Raw genomic sequence first — 14,106 nt, 5'->3', positions numbered from 1 at the left:
AATTTAGAAACAATCTTTACTAGACCTCGAGATTTCCTAAATGGATCAAAGTACTGTTTTCAAAAACAGGTAGAACTAAAATGATGCGACTTGTCATGAGCATAAGAAGTTGCAGGCTTGCTAACCCCTCGTCGTACCGTGTTCTGTCTGAGACTCCACACGAGCGCTCTAACGCTCTCACACGTGAGTGCAATTGGTGGACGGCGGGGTATCTATTCGACTTTTATTTTCTTTCGTATCATTAAGAGGTGACTCATTGCGCATGTGGCACTTGAACACTTGCTTATAGGCCTTCCTAAAATTTTCCGAGAGAAAAGCGTATATGATAGGATTCACCGAGGAATTACTGTAGGCCAGGCAGTGAGCGGCGATTCTGAAGAGGAAGGAGACGGGGGTCAGCGGGAAAACCCCAAACTCGGCCCAGAGATTGATGACATGATGTGGCAGCCAGGAGATCCCAAAAACCACAACCACCACCAGAACCGTCTGTGCGGTCTAGAAGAAGAAGAAGAAAATACAGGAAGTGTGTCAATTACAATAGGCAAAGAATGTTCCAGAGTTTCAAAACATGCTCTAAGAAAATGTTATGTGTATCACCACGCAATCAAATGGATGCTAACTCTGCTGAACTGTCACTTCATATAACGGTTCTGTTCAAAACTTGTCCAGAACCTGCCATGGGGTAACTTTACCACATACGTGAGATGCGTGTGGATTACGGGCTGTGTCTTTGGGACCGTGGAACTATAAACGTGCAGAGATTAAACACTGTCACCTTAAAGCCTGCAGACCTCTGAAGCCAGCAGCACACGCAGAGACAGGTTCACCAGCGGGCAGCTCGGATGGGCGCTCGAACCCTCTCTGAGCGGCTGCCTCAACAGACGGTGTATTTCTTTATTTCTCCTCTTTCACCTTTGGCCAGTGAAAGACCCCAATGCACTGATGCATTCCGGAAAGCCATCTCTGTTTCTGTCTGTGGGCTGATGAGCCCCATTTTTAGCTTGCACCTACCGTAACCCTTCCCTTGCTCTCCCTAAATCTGAAAACACCTGGAGGCCGGGGCAGGGCACCCACGTGTTTCCTTGGAGATTTGTGCCAAGCAGGTGATGGAAGAAAGCCGCACCTGATCGAAGACCTCAGCACAAGAGGAGCCCTCCCTCCTGCTTCCCGTCTGCACCCCGCTTCGTGTGGGAGCCCATCACCTTCCCCGTGGGCGCACACCTAAGGGGCTGGGGTCGAGCCCGAGAACCACTTCTCCTGCGTTTCAGGGCAGCTGGTTTGGTACATGTCAGAAAGGCAACAACTAGTTAATTCACCTTGTGATTAGCTGGAAACTCTATGTCTACGGCTCCAAACAGAAGATGCTGGTCTCAATGTTTTGGAAACGAAAATCTGACGCAATCAGCTGGCTCCTTCCTTGAAAGGTCTCCCCTCCTGGGAGACCTCCCCTCTTCCCCCGCCAGGAACCGAGCAGGGCCCTGACTGCCAGATGGGCACAGCGGCCCCCGGGCAGTGGAGTGTGGCTGATTGTCACTGCCTGACCGCTGGCGGTGGGCACGAAGCGGGGCCTGCCGGGATCACGGCTCCTAGATGAGGACGCTGAGGTGCGGAACGGTCGAGACAGGTGCCTGGCGTTCCAGAGCCGGAGGCCAAGTCAGAGCCCGAAGCCGGGTCAGGTGACCCCAAGCGCATGCTCCGAACGCTCAGACACGGGGAAAGAAAAGCTTACGAAGTCTGCCTGGTCACCACCAGCCCCGTCTCCGGGGGCTGCCTGTGCAGCACTTGGGCGGGCGATCAGGGACCCACAGGACAACGGTCGCTCAGCCCTCCAGACAAACCAGGTGAGGACACGTGCCCAGCCCCCACACGCAGCACTGCCAGCTCCTGGGTCACCTCACCAGTAGGTCCACCGCTCGCAGGGGATGTGAGAGATAAGGACTTGGAGCCCCTCGACTGGGGATTAGGAATCTTCTTCCTCAGACTCTGAGTCCGGGCCGCCTGAATTTGTGGAGGGGACACGTGGACACGTGGAAGTCTGCAGCACCCGCCGCCCCACCTCACCCCACCCCGATGGGAAAAGGCAACGACGCACCTTCCCCCACCTCCCTGCCGGGGCACCGAGGTGGAGCCCAAGATTCCCTGACGGCGCCCCTCTGCCTTCCCTTCTGCACGGAACCAGTCCCGACCGAACGGACGGATAAGGGGAAGGAGGGTTGGGAGGACAGAGGCAGAAGGAAGATGACAGAACCCAGGGGTGCTCATTGTCACGTCCTCGCACAGGACAAGGGCTGGACATGAGGGAGGTGGTTCCGAGACGAGGACATCACTGTCACAGCACAACTGAACCTGCCGCCTCGCGCCCGGTGCCCCCACCCCCCTGGCACTGCCCTGAGGGCTGTGTCCCCACCAGGATGTGCCCTCCACCCACGCCGTGAATTAGCGGCCAGACCAGCCAGGACGGCAGCAGGGAGCCGCCCACTCCGAGGGCAGCAAGTGCACACGCAGACACGAGCGTCAGAGACACGGGTCAGAAGCCGGGCGTTCTGCGACCAGGTGGAGGCAGGGATGCGGCAGGAGGGTGGGATTGCAGGGCAAGGCCAGGGCAAATGCAGCGTCAGGAGGGGCAGGAGACGACAGCTAAGCTCACCATCACCGGGCTCCGTGGATTGTGCAGAAGCCCGGGACGGACAGTGGCCACGACCAGGCTGTGCAGCCTCGTGAAAACTGACGTAGCCTCCCGGGGCCTCAACTCCGTGCCCCAGTGACGTGGCTCTGGCTGTACCTGGTCCATTCAGACACTTAAAAGAACTCAGGTAAAACCTGACAACAGGTTTTTATAGGGCGGCAGGATTGCATATTAAAGCTGCTTCCTGCAGGGCGCACAGAGCAAACAAGAGATTTGCCCACACGTATTAACAGATTGTCTGCCATCGATGCTCTTATCCATTAGCGCATGAGAGGTTCCATCCCCAGATGATTTAATCAAAAACAATCTAGGCGTAATTATACCTACAAATAGAACAGAACACATCGTCTTTTCTTTCTAAGACAATAAGAACATCTCTCTGCTTCCCCAAACAAATACCCTCTGGATATCCCCTTTCAGTGCCTCTTTCAGGAAGTTTCTACTAAGTGCCACGCTTAGGACAGAAATCGACCCCCAGCAGCTTACTGACAGGATCCATAATGTATCAAAGTCCATAGGGCAAGGGCAATACGCATGAATATGGTATATTTTCTGTTTGCAGTTCATTCAAAATGTACTTTTTTGTTTTTAGTAATTCCACTGGCCTCCTTAGAACCACGGACAAGGCTCTCTGGTAGCTTTGAATACGAGGGGATTGCAACTTAGTAGTTCCTGGGGGAAAAATACTTAGTGGGCACTTACATAAACTCGATCATCCATCTAAGGCTCTTCCCAAAGAATTAAATGGCACGGCCGTCAGCACTGACTGCTGCCAGCTGCACATCTTCGGGGATTTGCTATTTTCTCCCAGCCTCATCAGGCATCTCAGTCCCTCGGACTGATGTTCTCTTAGCTGATGGCGACTCCGCGCCCTGCACGCGGGTTGACTCCAAATCAGCCTCGGCGACGCTTGGGCGAACGCGTCCAGGTTAGTGTAGCTGGGGACAGGAAATGTCCGTCTTCTTTTGTCTCCCTGCGGGTCCCGACCCAGCCGAGGAGACGGCGGCCACAGGACAGGAGTCCACGCGGGCAGAATCGCGACCGACTGCAACCTAAAGAGCTGGTCAGAGTAACACATGGGACAAGTCCCAAACCTGAGACGGAAGTGCCTCCCTGTGCTGATCACTCCCCAGGACACTGCTTGTTAAAATCCAAACATCTAGGCCTCATGCCCCACATCGCAGTGCAGGGGTGGGGGCTGTTGGGGACTTACCCAGGAACCTGCCTTTCTTTCTAAAAAGCTCAGTGGCCTTTGAAAAACCCCTGGTGAATTCCAGAAAAGCCACAGCAAAAGCAAATTATCGTCCCCGTCTCCAATTAAAGGCAAAGCCGCTTCCTCAACACTGACAGCCGCCAAGGCTGAACCATGACTTTTCCCCAGGAAGCCTGGAAAAGGCTCCTTGCTCTCCTTCTAGGTGAGACGTCAGGATGCAACGAGAGCGTTCCCGTCTGTGGAGAATGAGGCTGATTGCTCTTGATTTCTTACATGACTTTTTTGCATTTCTTCTGACACCACTTGCCTTAGTCCGAGATGGAGTTGAACCCCGTGCCTCTACGGCTTGCCTCATCTGTCCGTGTCATGTCTAGACTCCCGACACTATCTTCTGACACAGAAAAAGTCCTCCTTTAGAGTTATGTACAAAATCTCCAGATGCTTTACTGTCCTTGAGACTGGGCCCTTGATTAGTGTGCTTTTTTGCTCCTTCTACTGAAAGTATCTGAAAAACATGAATCTCTCTTCCTCCTGTAAGATGTTCTTTTGCAACGTCTTCTGAGACATCTGTTCTTTCTTCAAAGGACCGTACTCGCAACATGTCTAATGGAGCTTGGCTGAGAAGAAAAAGGTGACCGAAAGAAGAAAATGATGAAAACATTCCCTAGATCGCATCAATGGCAGCCAAAGAGCTTGCCGGGTTACTTCAGGTGCCGAGGGAGCCCAGGTTGTCAGGGGGGTCAACGCAGCCTCTAGTCCAGTGTCCCCTGCGAGGGACCCGCCCACTATGACGTCTGTCCCATTCTGAAGTCTTCCAGAGATGATCTGGGAGCCTCGTTTCAGTATCCCATCTGCCTTGCACCAGGAAACCTGTCTTCACGTGTGGCGGGGCTCGGGCAGAGCGTGGAACCGACCGCAGAGCTCTCCTATTCTTTCTAGTATTTTCTGCCGTGGAGATGTCGCCCTATGTATGTTCCTCCAAACGTGAAGGGTAAGTGCTGAGCATGTTCATCATGGAAGGCCTCTCTGCCCCACGCCCCTCACGCACCTGAAGCGGAGCCCCTGTGTGGGTGGACACGGCGTGGAGGAAGGGAGCCTACCCACCATGGGGGGAGGGGCCGCGACACGAGCGACGCTGAGCTGAGCGAACTACGAAAACCAGTACCGAGCGGATCCCTGTCCGCCAGCCCCGAGCGTGCACCTGCCCAGCGCCTCCCTGTGCTGAGCCCTGCGGGAGGGAGTGTCCGCCAGGAGTCGACCCGTCTCTGCCTCCGGGAAGGAGCGGCCCACCCCGGCTTCTCTACCAGAACCCTCTCCCCTCGTCCTCCTCCACCTCTCCGCCCTTTGCCCTCTTCTCACCCCGCCCCCAACCCCACCCCGCCTCTTGCTCAGACGCAGGCGCGCGCACCACCCCCAGCACTGCACCTTATTTGTTCTATGCAAACAAGGAGGCGATTAAATGTATCAGAAGAGAACTGACATCTGTTCAGGGCTGGTGAGGGTCAGAGGCTCTGAAAATGGAAGAGAAGATCTGCCCACCTCTCAATGCTACACCTTCTCCTATGGTAGGAATTACATTTACACGTGCATATATGATAGGCAGCGTTTAAATATGTACCCAGTGCACATATACACAGGTATAGTATATGCTGTGCACATGTACAAGATATACACGTGTATATGTACCCACTCACATACATATGTACACATTTATGTTATGTATGCATACATAATATATGCACACACATGCATACACACACATACACACTCACATACATAATCTATAAGACATGTAATATATGTGTGCACATGTAATACATGCATGTAACATGTATATTTTATGCACACACACAATACACACATGCACACATACATACACATGCACATGTGTAATCTATAACACAGTATATGCATATATGTGTGCCTATACACGTATACATACATGCACACACACACACACATAAAACTAAACACAACTTTTAAACTAATTGCTAATCAGTATTCTTGGCTATAAAGCAGAAACTTTTCTAATTACTTCTTACAGGATCTATTTTCATTCTTTCCACTGTGAGACTGCGGCGATTTCTCTGCAACACTTTGCAAACACAGACACGGACAGTAGCCAAGCCCGCAAACACGCGCGGCCAATGTCAAGGAAGCGTTTGACTTCCGTCCTTTGCGAAGCGTGAACCTCTTACCCCAGGAAGGAGCGTGCACACGGCGCAGGGGCTTCTCCTCGGTGGAGGTGCCCCAGTCCGGTTCCTCCCAAAGACACTCCCCCGCCTACCCGGCCTCACTCCGCACAGCTAAAAGTATGTCTCTCTCCCTGCAGAGTTGTGACCACAGGGAACCAGGGCCCCTTCCAGCCCCAGGGGCTGGCTCTGGCCCTGGAGGGCGAGGACTCCATGAGGAACTATCCCAGAGGAAATTACAGTCCTTAATTGTTTGCGGTGGATAATCTTCTTGGAGGTGAGTGGCTCAGAGGACAGACTGAGAGGCGGACTACAAAAATGGAAATAGTCCAGCACAACATCACGGAGAACAGAGAAAGGAACGACCAGCTTTAGGGTTCACTCCATTCACACAACTGAACGGCGGTGGCCGTTTAAAGGGATCCAGAAGCAAAATAAAGCCTACGGACGCATCAGTGGCCGGAAGAGGCAAGACAGCCTCGTTACATATGCTCCATCGTTTACTCTTAGGGGGATATTCGGAAGGCCACACGATCGAACTTGGAATCCAGGCCGAACTTCATGCTTTCTAAGCAGCTCCTACCCCTTCTCGTCATCGAGTCCGAGAGCAGATGTGTTTTGAGCCATATTATAAACAGGGAAAGTCAAGAAGAGCTGTGCTTTATGTAAGCAGAATTTTTAAAAATAAATATAATTATACTGTAAATCCTGTGAGTTCTGTATTATTGGCCATAAAAAAGTAGTTGTGAGGACAAGCAAGGTGCTTTCAGATGTTATGACTGATATTTGCAGGTAAAAAATGCCTGGCTATAATCCCCTCCCAAACATCTCGTCCAATACTCTTATACCACTTTCTAAAGTCAAAGATGTGGAAGAGTTAGATTAATCCTGACGTGTACCTTAGTTTTTTCTCAAAATGTGAACCGTAACAAATACCAGGATGTTAAATGCTTTAATATTACTCAGGAGAAGCTTATTTAAATCAGGATTCACCGGAGGAGAAAGACAATTAAAAGTGGGAAAAATCCCCCTTGGGGACCCTTTCATATTTAATTCTCCCCCCACCCCAGCATCAGTCAGGACGAGTCAGGGAGGAAGAGAGGACAATACATCTGATCTTGGGGCTTGGGGGACATATTACAACAATATTCTCTGTGGGGCGCCTGGGGGGCTCAGTCGGTTAAGCGTCCAACTTCAGTTCAGGTCATGATCCCACAGTTCATGAGTTCCAGCCCCGCATCGGGCTCTGTGCTGACAGTTCGGAGCCTGGAGCCTGCTTTGGATTCTGTGTCTCCCTCTCTCTCTCTGCCCCTCCCCGGCTTGTGTTGGCTCTCTCTCTCTCAAAAATAAATAAACATTTTTAAAACTTCTTAAATAATAATAATGTTCCCTGAAAAGACAGTTAAGCCAAAACCTTCTGATAATCACATCAGCTATGGTAGATGCACAATAAAATGGTTTTGTGCAAATTAAGGATGTCAGCAACTCTACCTTCTTCTGTCCTAGTCAACTTAGAACACGCCTCCTAAAGAGGCTCAGAATCCAAAAAATATATGTTTCCTCATCTCTCCAAACCTCCGTCTAAGTTTTAATGCAGCCTCTGGTCACTGTGACGCCGGGGGAGCTGACTTCCCATTCCTATCCCCACCTAATGGTAAGAGGTTCATTTCAAGGTCTGCACCAAGGATCCTAAATTTCGTAGGCAATGGGTGGATATTAGGATAATTAGGAATAAAAATGAACTAGACTCTAACATGCGACATATACAATATATATTTGGGAATATTACCTTTTTCTTCGATGCTTCTGACTTCTTTGACATGTTCTTCAACTTTTTATGCAGATGATTGAGGACCTAGAAAACACAGACTGATTAAACCGATTGCCTCCTGCCCACAGTTCACCATCTGATTGGCACTGATAATTCTCGACCTTCTGGCATGGGAATCGCACTGCAAAGTCATTCACATGGAAATTCCCTTAAGGTGGCAAAGTCTCACCGAACGTGAACCGCCAAACACGTCTGTTCCTCTAACATTCAGGAGCATCCAGGGGAAGTTTGTGCTCCTAGCATCTGTTTGCAGAGAGCCCTGCATTGTGTGGCTCTGGGGTTTTGTCCAGAAAAACGCATACATGCATGGATGCATCCTTACTGGTCTGCCTTTCACCTCAGATTTCCCCGAGCTTCCACGTTGTAACAATCGCTAGGCCCCTATTACATGTCAGACGCAATGCTAAATCCTAGATAAGTGGAAACACTAGAAGTCTCCTTCCAGTGAACCGTCCAATGCAGGAAGCCAGCAAGCGAGCAAATCACGATGATGTCAGCAGAGAATTCTTCCGTGCAGGCCGTGTTTGCTGCAACTTATTCCTTCTGTTTTCCTGTTGTGGGCTCCTTAAAGCAAATTACCACCCATCCAATCTCCTTACGTTCTTTATTCTAATTCTACCCACCTCGCCGTGCTTTTAGAATACTCACAGGAATTCAGCTTCTCGGGGGATTTATAGACTATTTAGCAAGGTTTTACAATTAACATCCCTGTCAGAGGATCTCCTGACAGACACTGGCTTCGTTCATTAGAGAAACTATTTTTGTCTCCTCTTGTCGACGTAATAGTCGGGAGAAGTGACGTGAAACATTTGGGTTATATGTAGGAATTTGCAGCGTAAGCTTGCTCTCACACACCTGAGCCAAGCCTGCAGATTCATACTTGAGTTGATTTTTATATCCCATCTGAGTGACATCTAAGGAAAATTAGCCTCTGGATGACTCAGGGCTTGGACTTCTCCATCATTTCCCAGATGAGTCTCTGAGAGAACTAGAAACCACATTCCAGACATTTTCTTGCTTCCCTCTAGCACCTCGGCCTGGAAATAATGCAATCCATTTGGAACACTGAACAAGCCTGCAGCACTCAGCTGGATGTGGCACTTCTGGAATGATCAGTTATACCCTAAATTAAGAAACTACAGGATTTCTTTACCAACTCTGTGGGCTCCACGCAAGTTAGGCAGACATCTTTGGGGTTTGAACTTCTGACTCCAAATTCGCAGCCCTACTGAACTACTTCTCTTCCAACAGTGGGGTGTCATCACCTCCAACGTGACAAGTCTTACAGTGACATGTAGGATCGTTTCCGATACGTTGACAGTGGCTGAGCTAACTGTTCTGCCAACAGAACCTGGGGTCCCAGAAACGGAATGTAAGAGAAAAACAGAAGAAGAACTTTTGTGAGATCTTTCCTGGAAAGGACGGGCCTAGTGAGTTTCCTTGCTGGCAGCCTTCCCAGCAAGAGACCACGGGAGGACACTGGTCATGGAGGACGAGGGACAAGAAGAGCGAACAGAGGACAGGTGGCAAAACAAAATCCTCCTGGAGAGGAGGCCGAACACAAAAGTCAAGGGTTATCTGCTTCCTGATGCTGCCCAAGGGTCTATTGACTCCTTCAGTAAACTCGGTCGGATCACATCTCAGTGACTTCAAGACTCCCGTGGGATGTTGAGTGGTCATGGAGAAAACACTCAAGTATAGTTTTCTTCAGTAGCTGTATTTCCGTCCATGGACCCACACTATGAGCATATATTGGTCTATTATAATGCATATAGTGACATACATTTGATGAGGTCGTCATCAAAGGTATCATGATGGGTCATAATCGCATTTCTTTAAAAGACGATGGCAGCATGGTGGCATCACTCCATTTTTCTATACGCTTAGGAGCGTGTGTAGGAAGGCGCGCGTTCAAACCTGAGCCAAGGTCACCCCGGGCGGCATATGTCTCTGGGGACGTGGCAGAACCTGGCAGGTGGGTATGTGAAGAGTTTGCCCTCATGTCAGATGGTGGAGGGTCCCAGACAAGAACTCCCTCTAAGGCAAGATGGGGAGGGGCCACCCCTGTGCAGGAGGGAGCACGGCAGGCACAGTCCAGCCCGGGCCTTCTACGTGTTTCTCAGGGACTATCGGCATAAACTGTTCTACCAAAGCCATAAGGTTTGGGGAGTAGAAGGCAACACTGGAATGCAACTCCCTTGTTGAGTTAAAGAAGAAGAAGAAGAAGAAGAAGAAGAAGAAGAAGAAGAAGAAGGAGGAGGAGAAGGAGAAAAGAAGAAGGGAAAAAATGTAATTCTTGGCCACTCGTGATTTTTCATGGTGGCCATTGGTCCGGGGCCTTAGAGAAACAGCCAGTCCTGATCCTAACATTCGAGAAGAACCATTAGCTGGACAGTGTTCTCTAACAATGGGGCCAAAGAAAATCAGCTAGAAAGAAACAACCAAGGTCTTGTTTAAACCCTGGAGTGAATCTGCAAATATCAGCTTGAATTCGAGAGAAATTCCCAGTTACGCTTCAAAGCAAACCATTTCCCTATAAAAAAAAAAAAAAGTATCCCAGTGATTATGTATTTGTTGAACTGTTTTAAAACTCTTTTGAAACTTTGCCCTTTTTTGAACTTTGCTCTTTTTGAAACTTTCCTTTCATAAATAAATAAACTTTCATAAATAAATAAACTTTGCTTTCATAAACTCTCATGCGACAGAAATGTAGCCTAATTTTTCCTAAAAATCTGCCTTGTCATTTCCATTAAGAAGACCTGTGGACTTTGGAGAAATGAAGGAAAGGTCTGCTTCAGCCTACTTTAGGTGATTATCAATCTATCACGGAATATTCTAAGGACACTTCTAGTCCCGAGCTTCCTCCTGCCAAGGCCCTCCCTCGGGGACCGGTGGCTCTGCGTTAAAACCCTTCCTGAACCGTTTACCGGCTTCATAATCTGGGTCAGTTGCCTTCCTCCTCCAAAACCCTTTTCTCAGATAGCTCCCACCCCCATGGTTGTGCAGACTGAGTGAGACAGTGCACGCAGTGGATCGCTGCGCTGGTACAACCACCTGCTTTTTTGTTTTGTTTTGTTTTTGTTTTGTTTTTGTTTTGTTTTGGTTGTTTGTTGGGTTTGGGTCTTTTGTGTATTTTTTATGAGGTCTTTTTGTTTGTTTGTTGTTGTGGTTGTTTTGTTTTTGCATTTACAAAAGAGCTAAGCTATACAGCTATCTTCCAAAAGCTCTATCCTGTCCTATCTCCTCAGTATATCTTTATATGTAACCTTTGAGGCAGGCCATTCTTCCAGACAATATCCCAGACTATGACCATTCAAGTAGATATGACTCTACCTACAGAATATGGGGCAGGAGAAAACAAAGGCCAGGGGGCTGTAGTAAACATTTTTGCTGGAATAAAAGAAATTATTGCTCTCTGTCATCTGGTTATTCCTGGCCCTACAGTCACAGCCTTATCAGAAACCGAATCAGAGACACAAGAAGATGAAAATCAAATGGTAAGAATTTCAAATTTTGGCTACAAAGCTGTTTTCCTAGTGGTAATAATACTCCCACAGTACATCAGAGAACTGGAGTTTTTACCCCCACGAATGACTGTCATGTGATGAAGCAGATACTCTTACTCAAACACAAACGAGTTTATCAAAAAAGTTGAAGACTTTTGGTAGGTAAGACCTCTTCAAGTCCCGGTGTGGGTTTGCTGAGCTCCAAGGAGCAGAGGACAGAGGGAGGGGGGAGCTGGGCCACGGAAGGAGGGGGAGCTGGGCCACAGAGGGAGGGGGGAGCTGGGCCACGGAGGGAGGGGGGAGCTGGGCCACGGAGGGAGGGGGGACCTGGGCCACGGAGGGAGGGGGGAGCTGGGCCACAGAGGGAAGGGGGAGCTGGGCCACAGAGGGAGGGGGGAGCTGGGCCACAGAGGGAGGGGGGAGCTGGGCCACGGAGGGAGGGGGGAGCTGGGCCACGGAGGGAGGGGGGAGCTGGGCCACGTTGGGAGGGGGGAGCTGGGCCACGGAGGGAGGGGGGAGCTGGGCCACGGAGGGAGGGGGGAGCTGGGCCACGGAGGGAGGGGGGAGCTGGGCCACGGAGGGAGGGGGGAGCTGGGCCACGGAGGGAGGGGGGAGCTGGGCCACAGAGGGAAGGGGGAGCTGGGCCACGGAGGGAGGGGGGAGCTGGGCCACGGAGGGAGGGGGGAGCTGGGCCACGGAGGGAGGGGGGAGCTGGGCCACGGAGGGAGGGGGGAGCTGGGCCACGTTGGGAGGGGGGAGCTGGGCCACGGAGGGAGGGGGGAGCTGGGCCACGGAGGGAGGGGGGAGCTGGGCCACGTTGGGAGGGGGGAGCTGGGCCACAGAGGGAGGGGGGAGCTGGGCCACAGAGGGAGGGGGGAGCTGGGCCACGGAGGGAGGGGGGAGCTGGGCCACGTTGGGAGGGGGGAGCTGGGCCACAGAGGGAGGGGGGAGCTGGGCCACAGAGGGAGGGAGAGCTGGGCCACATGCGTAGTAATGCATCTCTTGAGGACAGTTAGGGATTCAGGCCTGAATCACCTAATATTGTCTACACAACCCTTCTAATTGGAAACCCACCCAATCCTGACTAGGGTCAAAATTCTGTGAAGAAATATTCTCTTAGCACCTGGCTTATAAAGCTTAAACTTGGGGTAAAATAAAATCCGAAACACCGTCTCCAGGAGCAAGGCTTCACAGAGCAGGAAGGGGACCAGGGCCACCACGCAGGGCGTCCCAGCAGAGCGCTGGGGAGGGAACATGGGGCCGCGCTCCTGCTGGGGGCGCTCAGAACCGATCCGCACTCGGGCCGCGGAGATTTCATCCTGGAGACTGGGTCTGAGTGCCTAAAACTGAGCCCGATTCCTCTTCTGAGAGGTGGGCGTTGACCGCTCAGCTGCCCGCTGCGGCAAAGACAAATTCGGGGTCAAGGGCTGAGGTGGCAGGAGGCCGAGGGGAGGCGGGACCTCTGGGAAATCTCACACTTTGTTCTGCGTCTCCCGGACTCCAAGTAACTTTCTCGCGCACCACCAGACCGGCGAGGGCAAAGTGCATTGGGGACCGTTCTCAACCCGAACCGCCCAAGACAGCGAGGTCCAAGGGGCTCCCAAAGGGGCACGGGGACCCAGGAGCTACTCCCAGGCCGGTAGCTGGCCGCCCGCCCGCGCCCCGCGCCCCGCGCCCCGCGCGCCCACCTTGGCGTAGCAGAAGCAAATGAGCAGAAGCGGCAGCAGGTAGCCGAAGACGAAGGTGCACACCACGTAGGCCTTCTTGTGGCGCTGGTTGGGCCACTGCTCCCAGCAGAAGGTCTGGTTGCTGACCTCCCAGTGGAAGAGGCGCTGGTGGTAGGCCACGGGCGAGGCCATGGCGATGGACAGCGCCCAGATGAAGCCCACGCCCAGCAGCGCGTTGCGGGACACCCGCAGGGAGGAGGAGCGCCGGGAGTGCACGATGGCCACGTAGCGGTCCACGGACATCGCGGCCAGCGTGAAGATGCTGACCAGCATGGAGACGGTGAAGAAGTAGTGGATGAACTTGCAGACGAAGGCGCCCAGCACCCAGGAGGGCAGCGCGTAGACCGTGGCCTGGAAGGGGACGCAGAAGAGCAGGTAGGCTAGGTCGGCGATGCTCAGGTTGAGGATGAACAGGTTGGTGGTGCTGCGCGGCCGGCCAGGCTTGCTGCGCGCCAGCACGGTGATCACCAGGCTGTTGCCCAGCACGCCGAGCGCGAAGATCAGGCCGAACAGCACCAGGGTGACGACGTTCTCGACGCCGATGCCGAAGAGCGGCCTGGGCTCCGGGGCTGGGGGCTCGGGGCCGCTCGCGTTCCCGTCGCTGAGGTTCCCGGCTGCCGGCTCCATGGCCCGCGCGGGGCGCCCGGGCGCGCTGGCGACGGCGCCTGCTGGGGAAGAAGGCTCCGAGGACGGCCGGGGGTCCCGGCCCCCAGCACGCAGGGCGCGCGGGTTCCCGAGCCCGAGGCCCCGGCGGCTGCGCCTACTGGGACCGTCTCTGTGCCGGGAGCCCCGCTCTGCACCCTCCCGGGCGGGGGTCCCTCTGCGCGGCACCCGCCTCCCCCTCCCCGCCCCGAGCCGGGGAGGAGGGACGCGCCAGGGCAGCCGCACCGAGAGACCCCTCGGCGCCTTACCGGGTCCTGGTTCCTGGCCGGCTGCCTCGTTCCGGGAGCG

At 52.7% G+C, this 14,106-nt stretch overlaps 1 protein-coding gene across 1 annotated transcript; it reads right to left on the bottom strand.

The window, feature by feature from the left end:
• Positions 1-177: 177 nt before the first annotated feature.
• Positions 178-13,782, bottom strand: GALR1 (galanin receptor 1). The gene is made up of 3 exons (XM_042911245.1): positions 13,117-13,782; positions 7,881-7,946; positions 178-495 (listed from the first exon to the last, which is right to left on the bottom strand). The coding sequence occupies exons 1-3, from the start codon at positions 13,780-13,782 to the stop codon at positions 178-180; spliced, it is 1,050 nt and encodes a 349-aa protein (XP_042767179.1).
• Between the last annotated feature and the right edge of the window lie 324 nt (positions 13,783-14,106).

Source organism: Panthera leo, chromosome D3, assembly GCF_018350215.1.
Source record: "Panthera leo isolate Ple1 chromosome D3, P.leo_Ple1_pat1.1, whole genome shotgun sequence".
Lineage (NCBI taxonomy): Eukaryota > Metazoa > Chordata > Mammalia > Carnivora > Felidae > Panthera > Panthera leo.
Note: the sequence above shows the minus strand (reverse complement) of the source record. Positions and strands in the feature narration are given on the sequence as shown.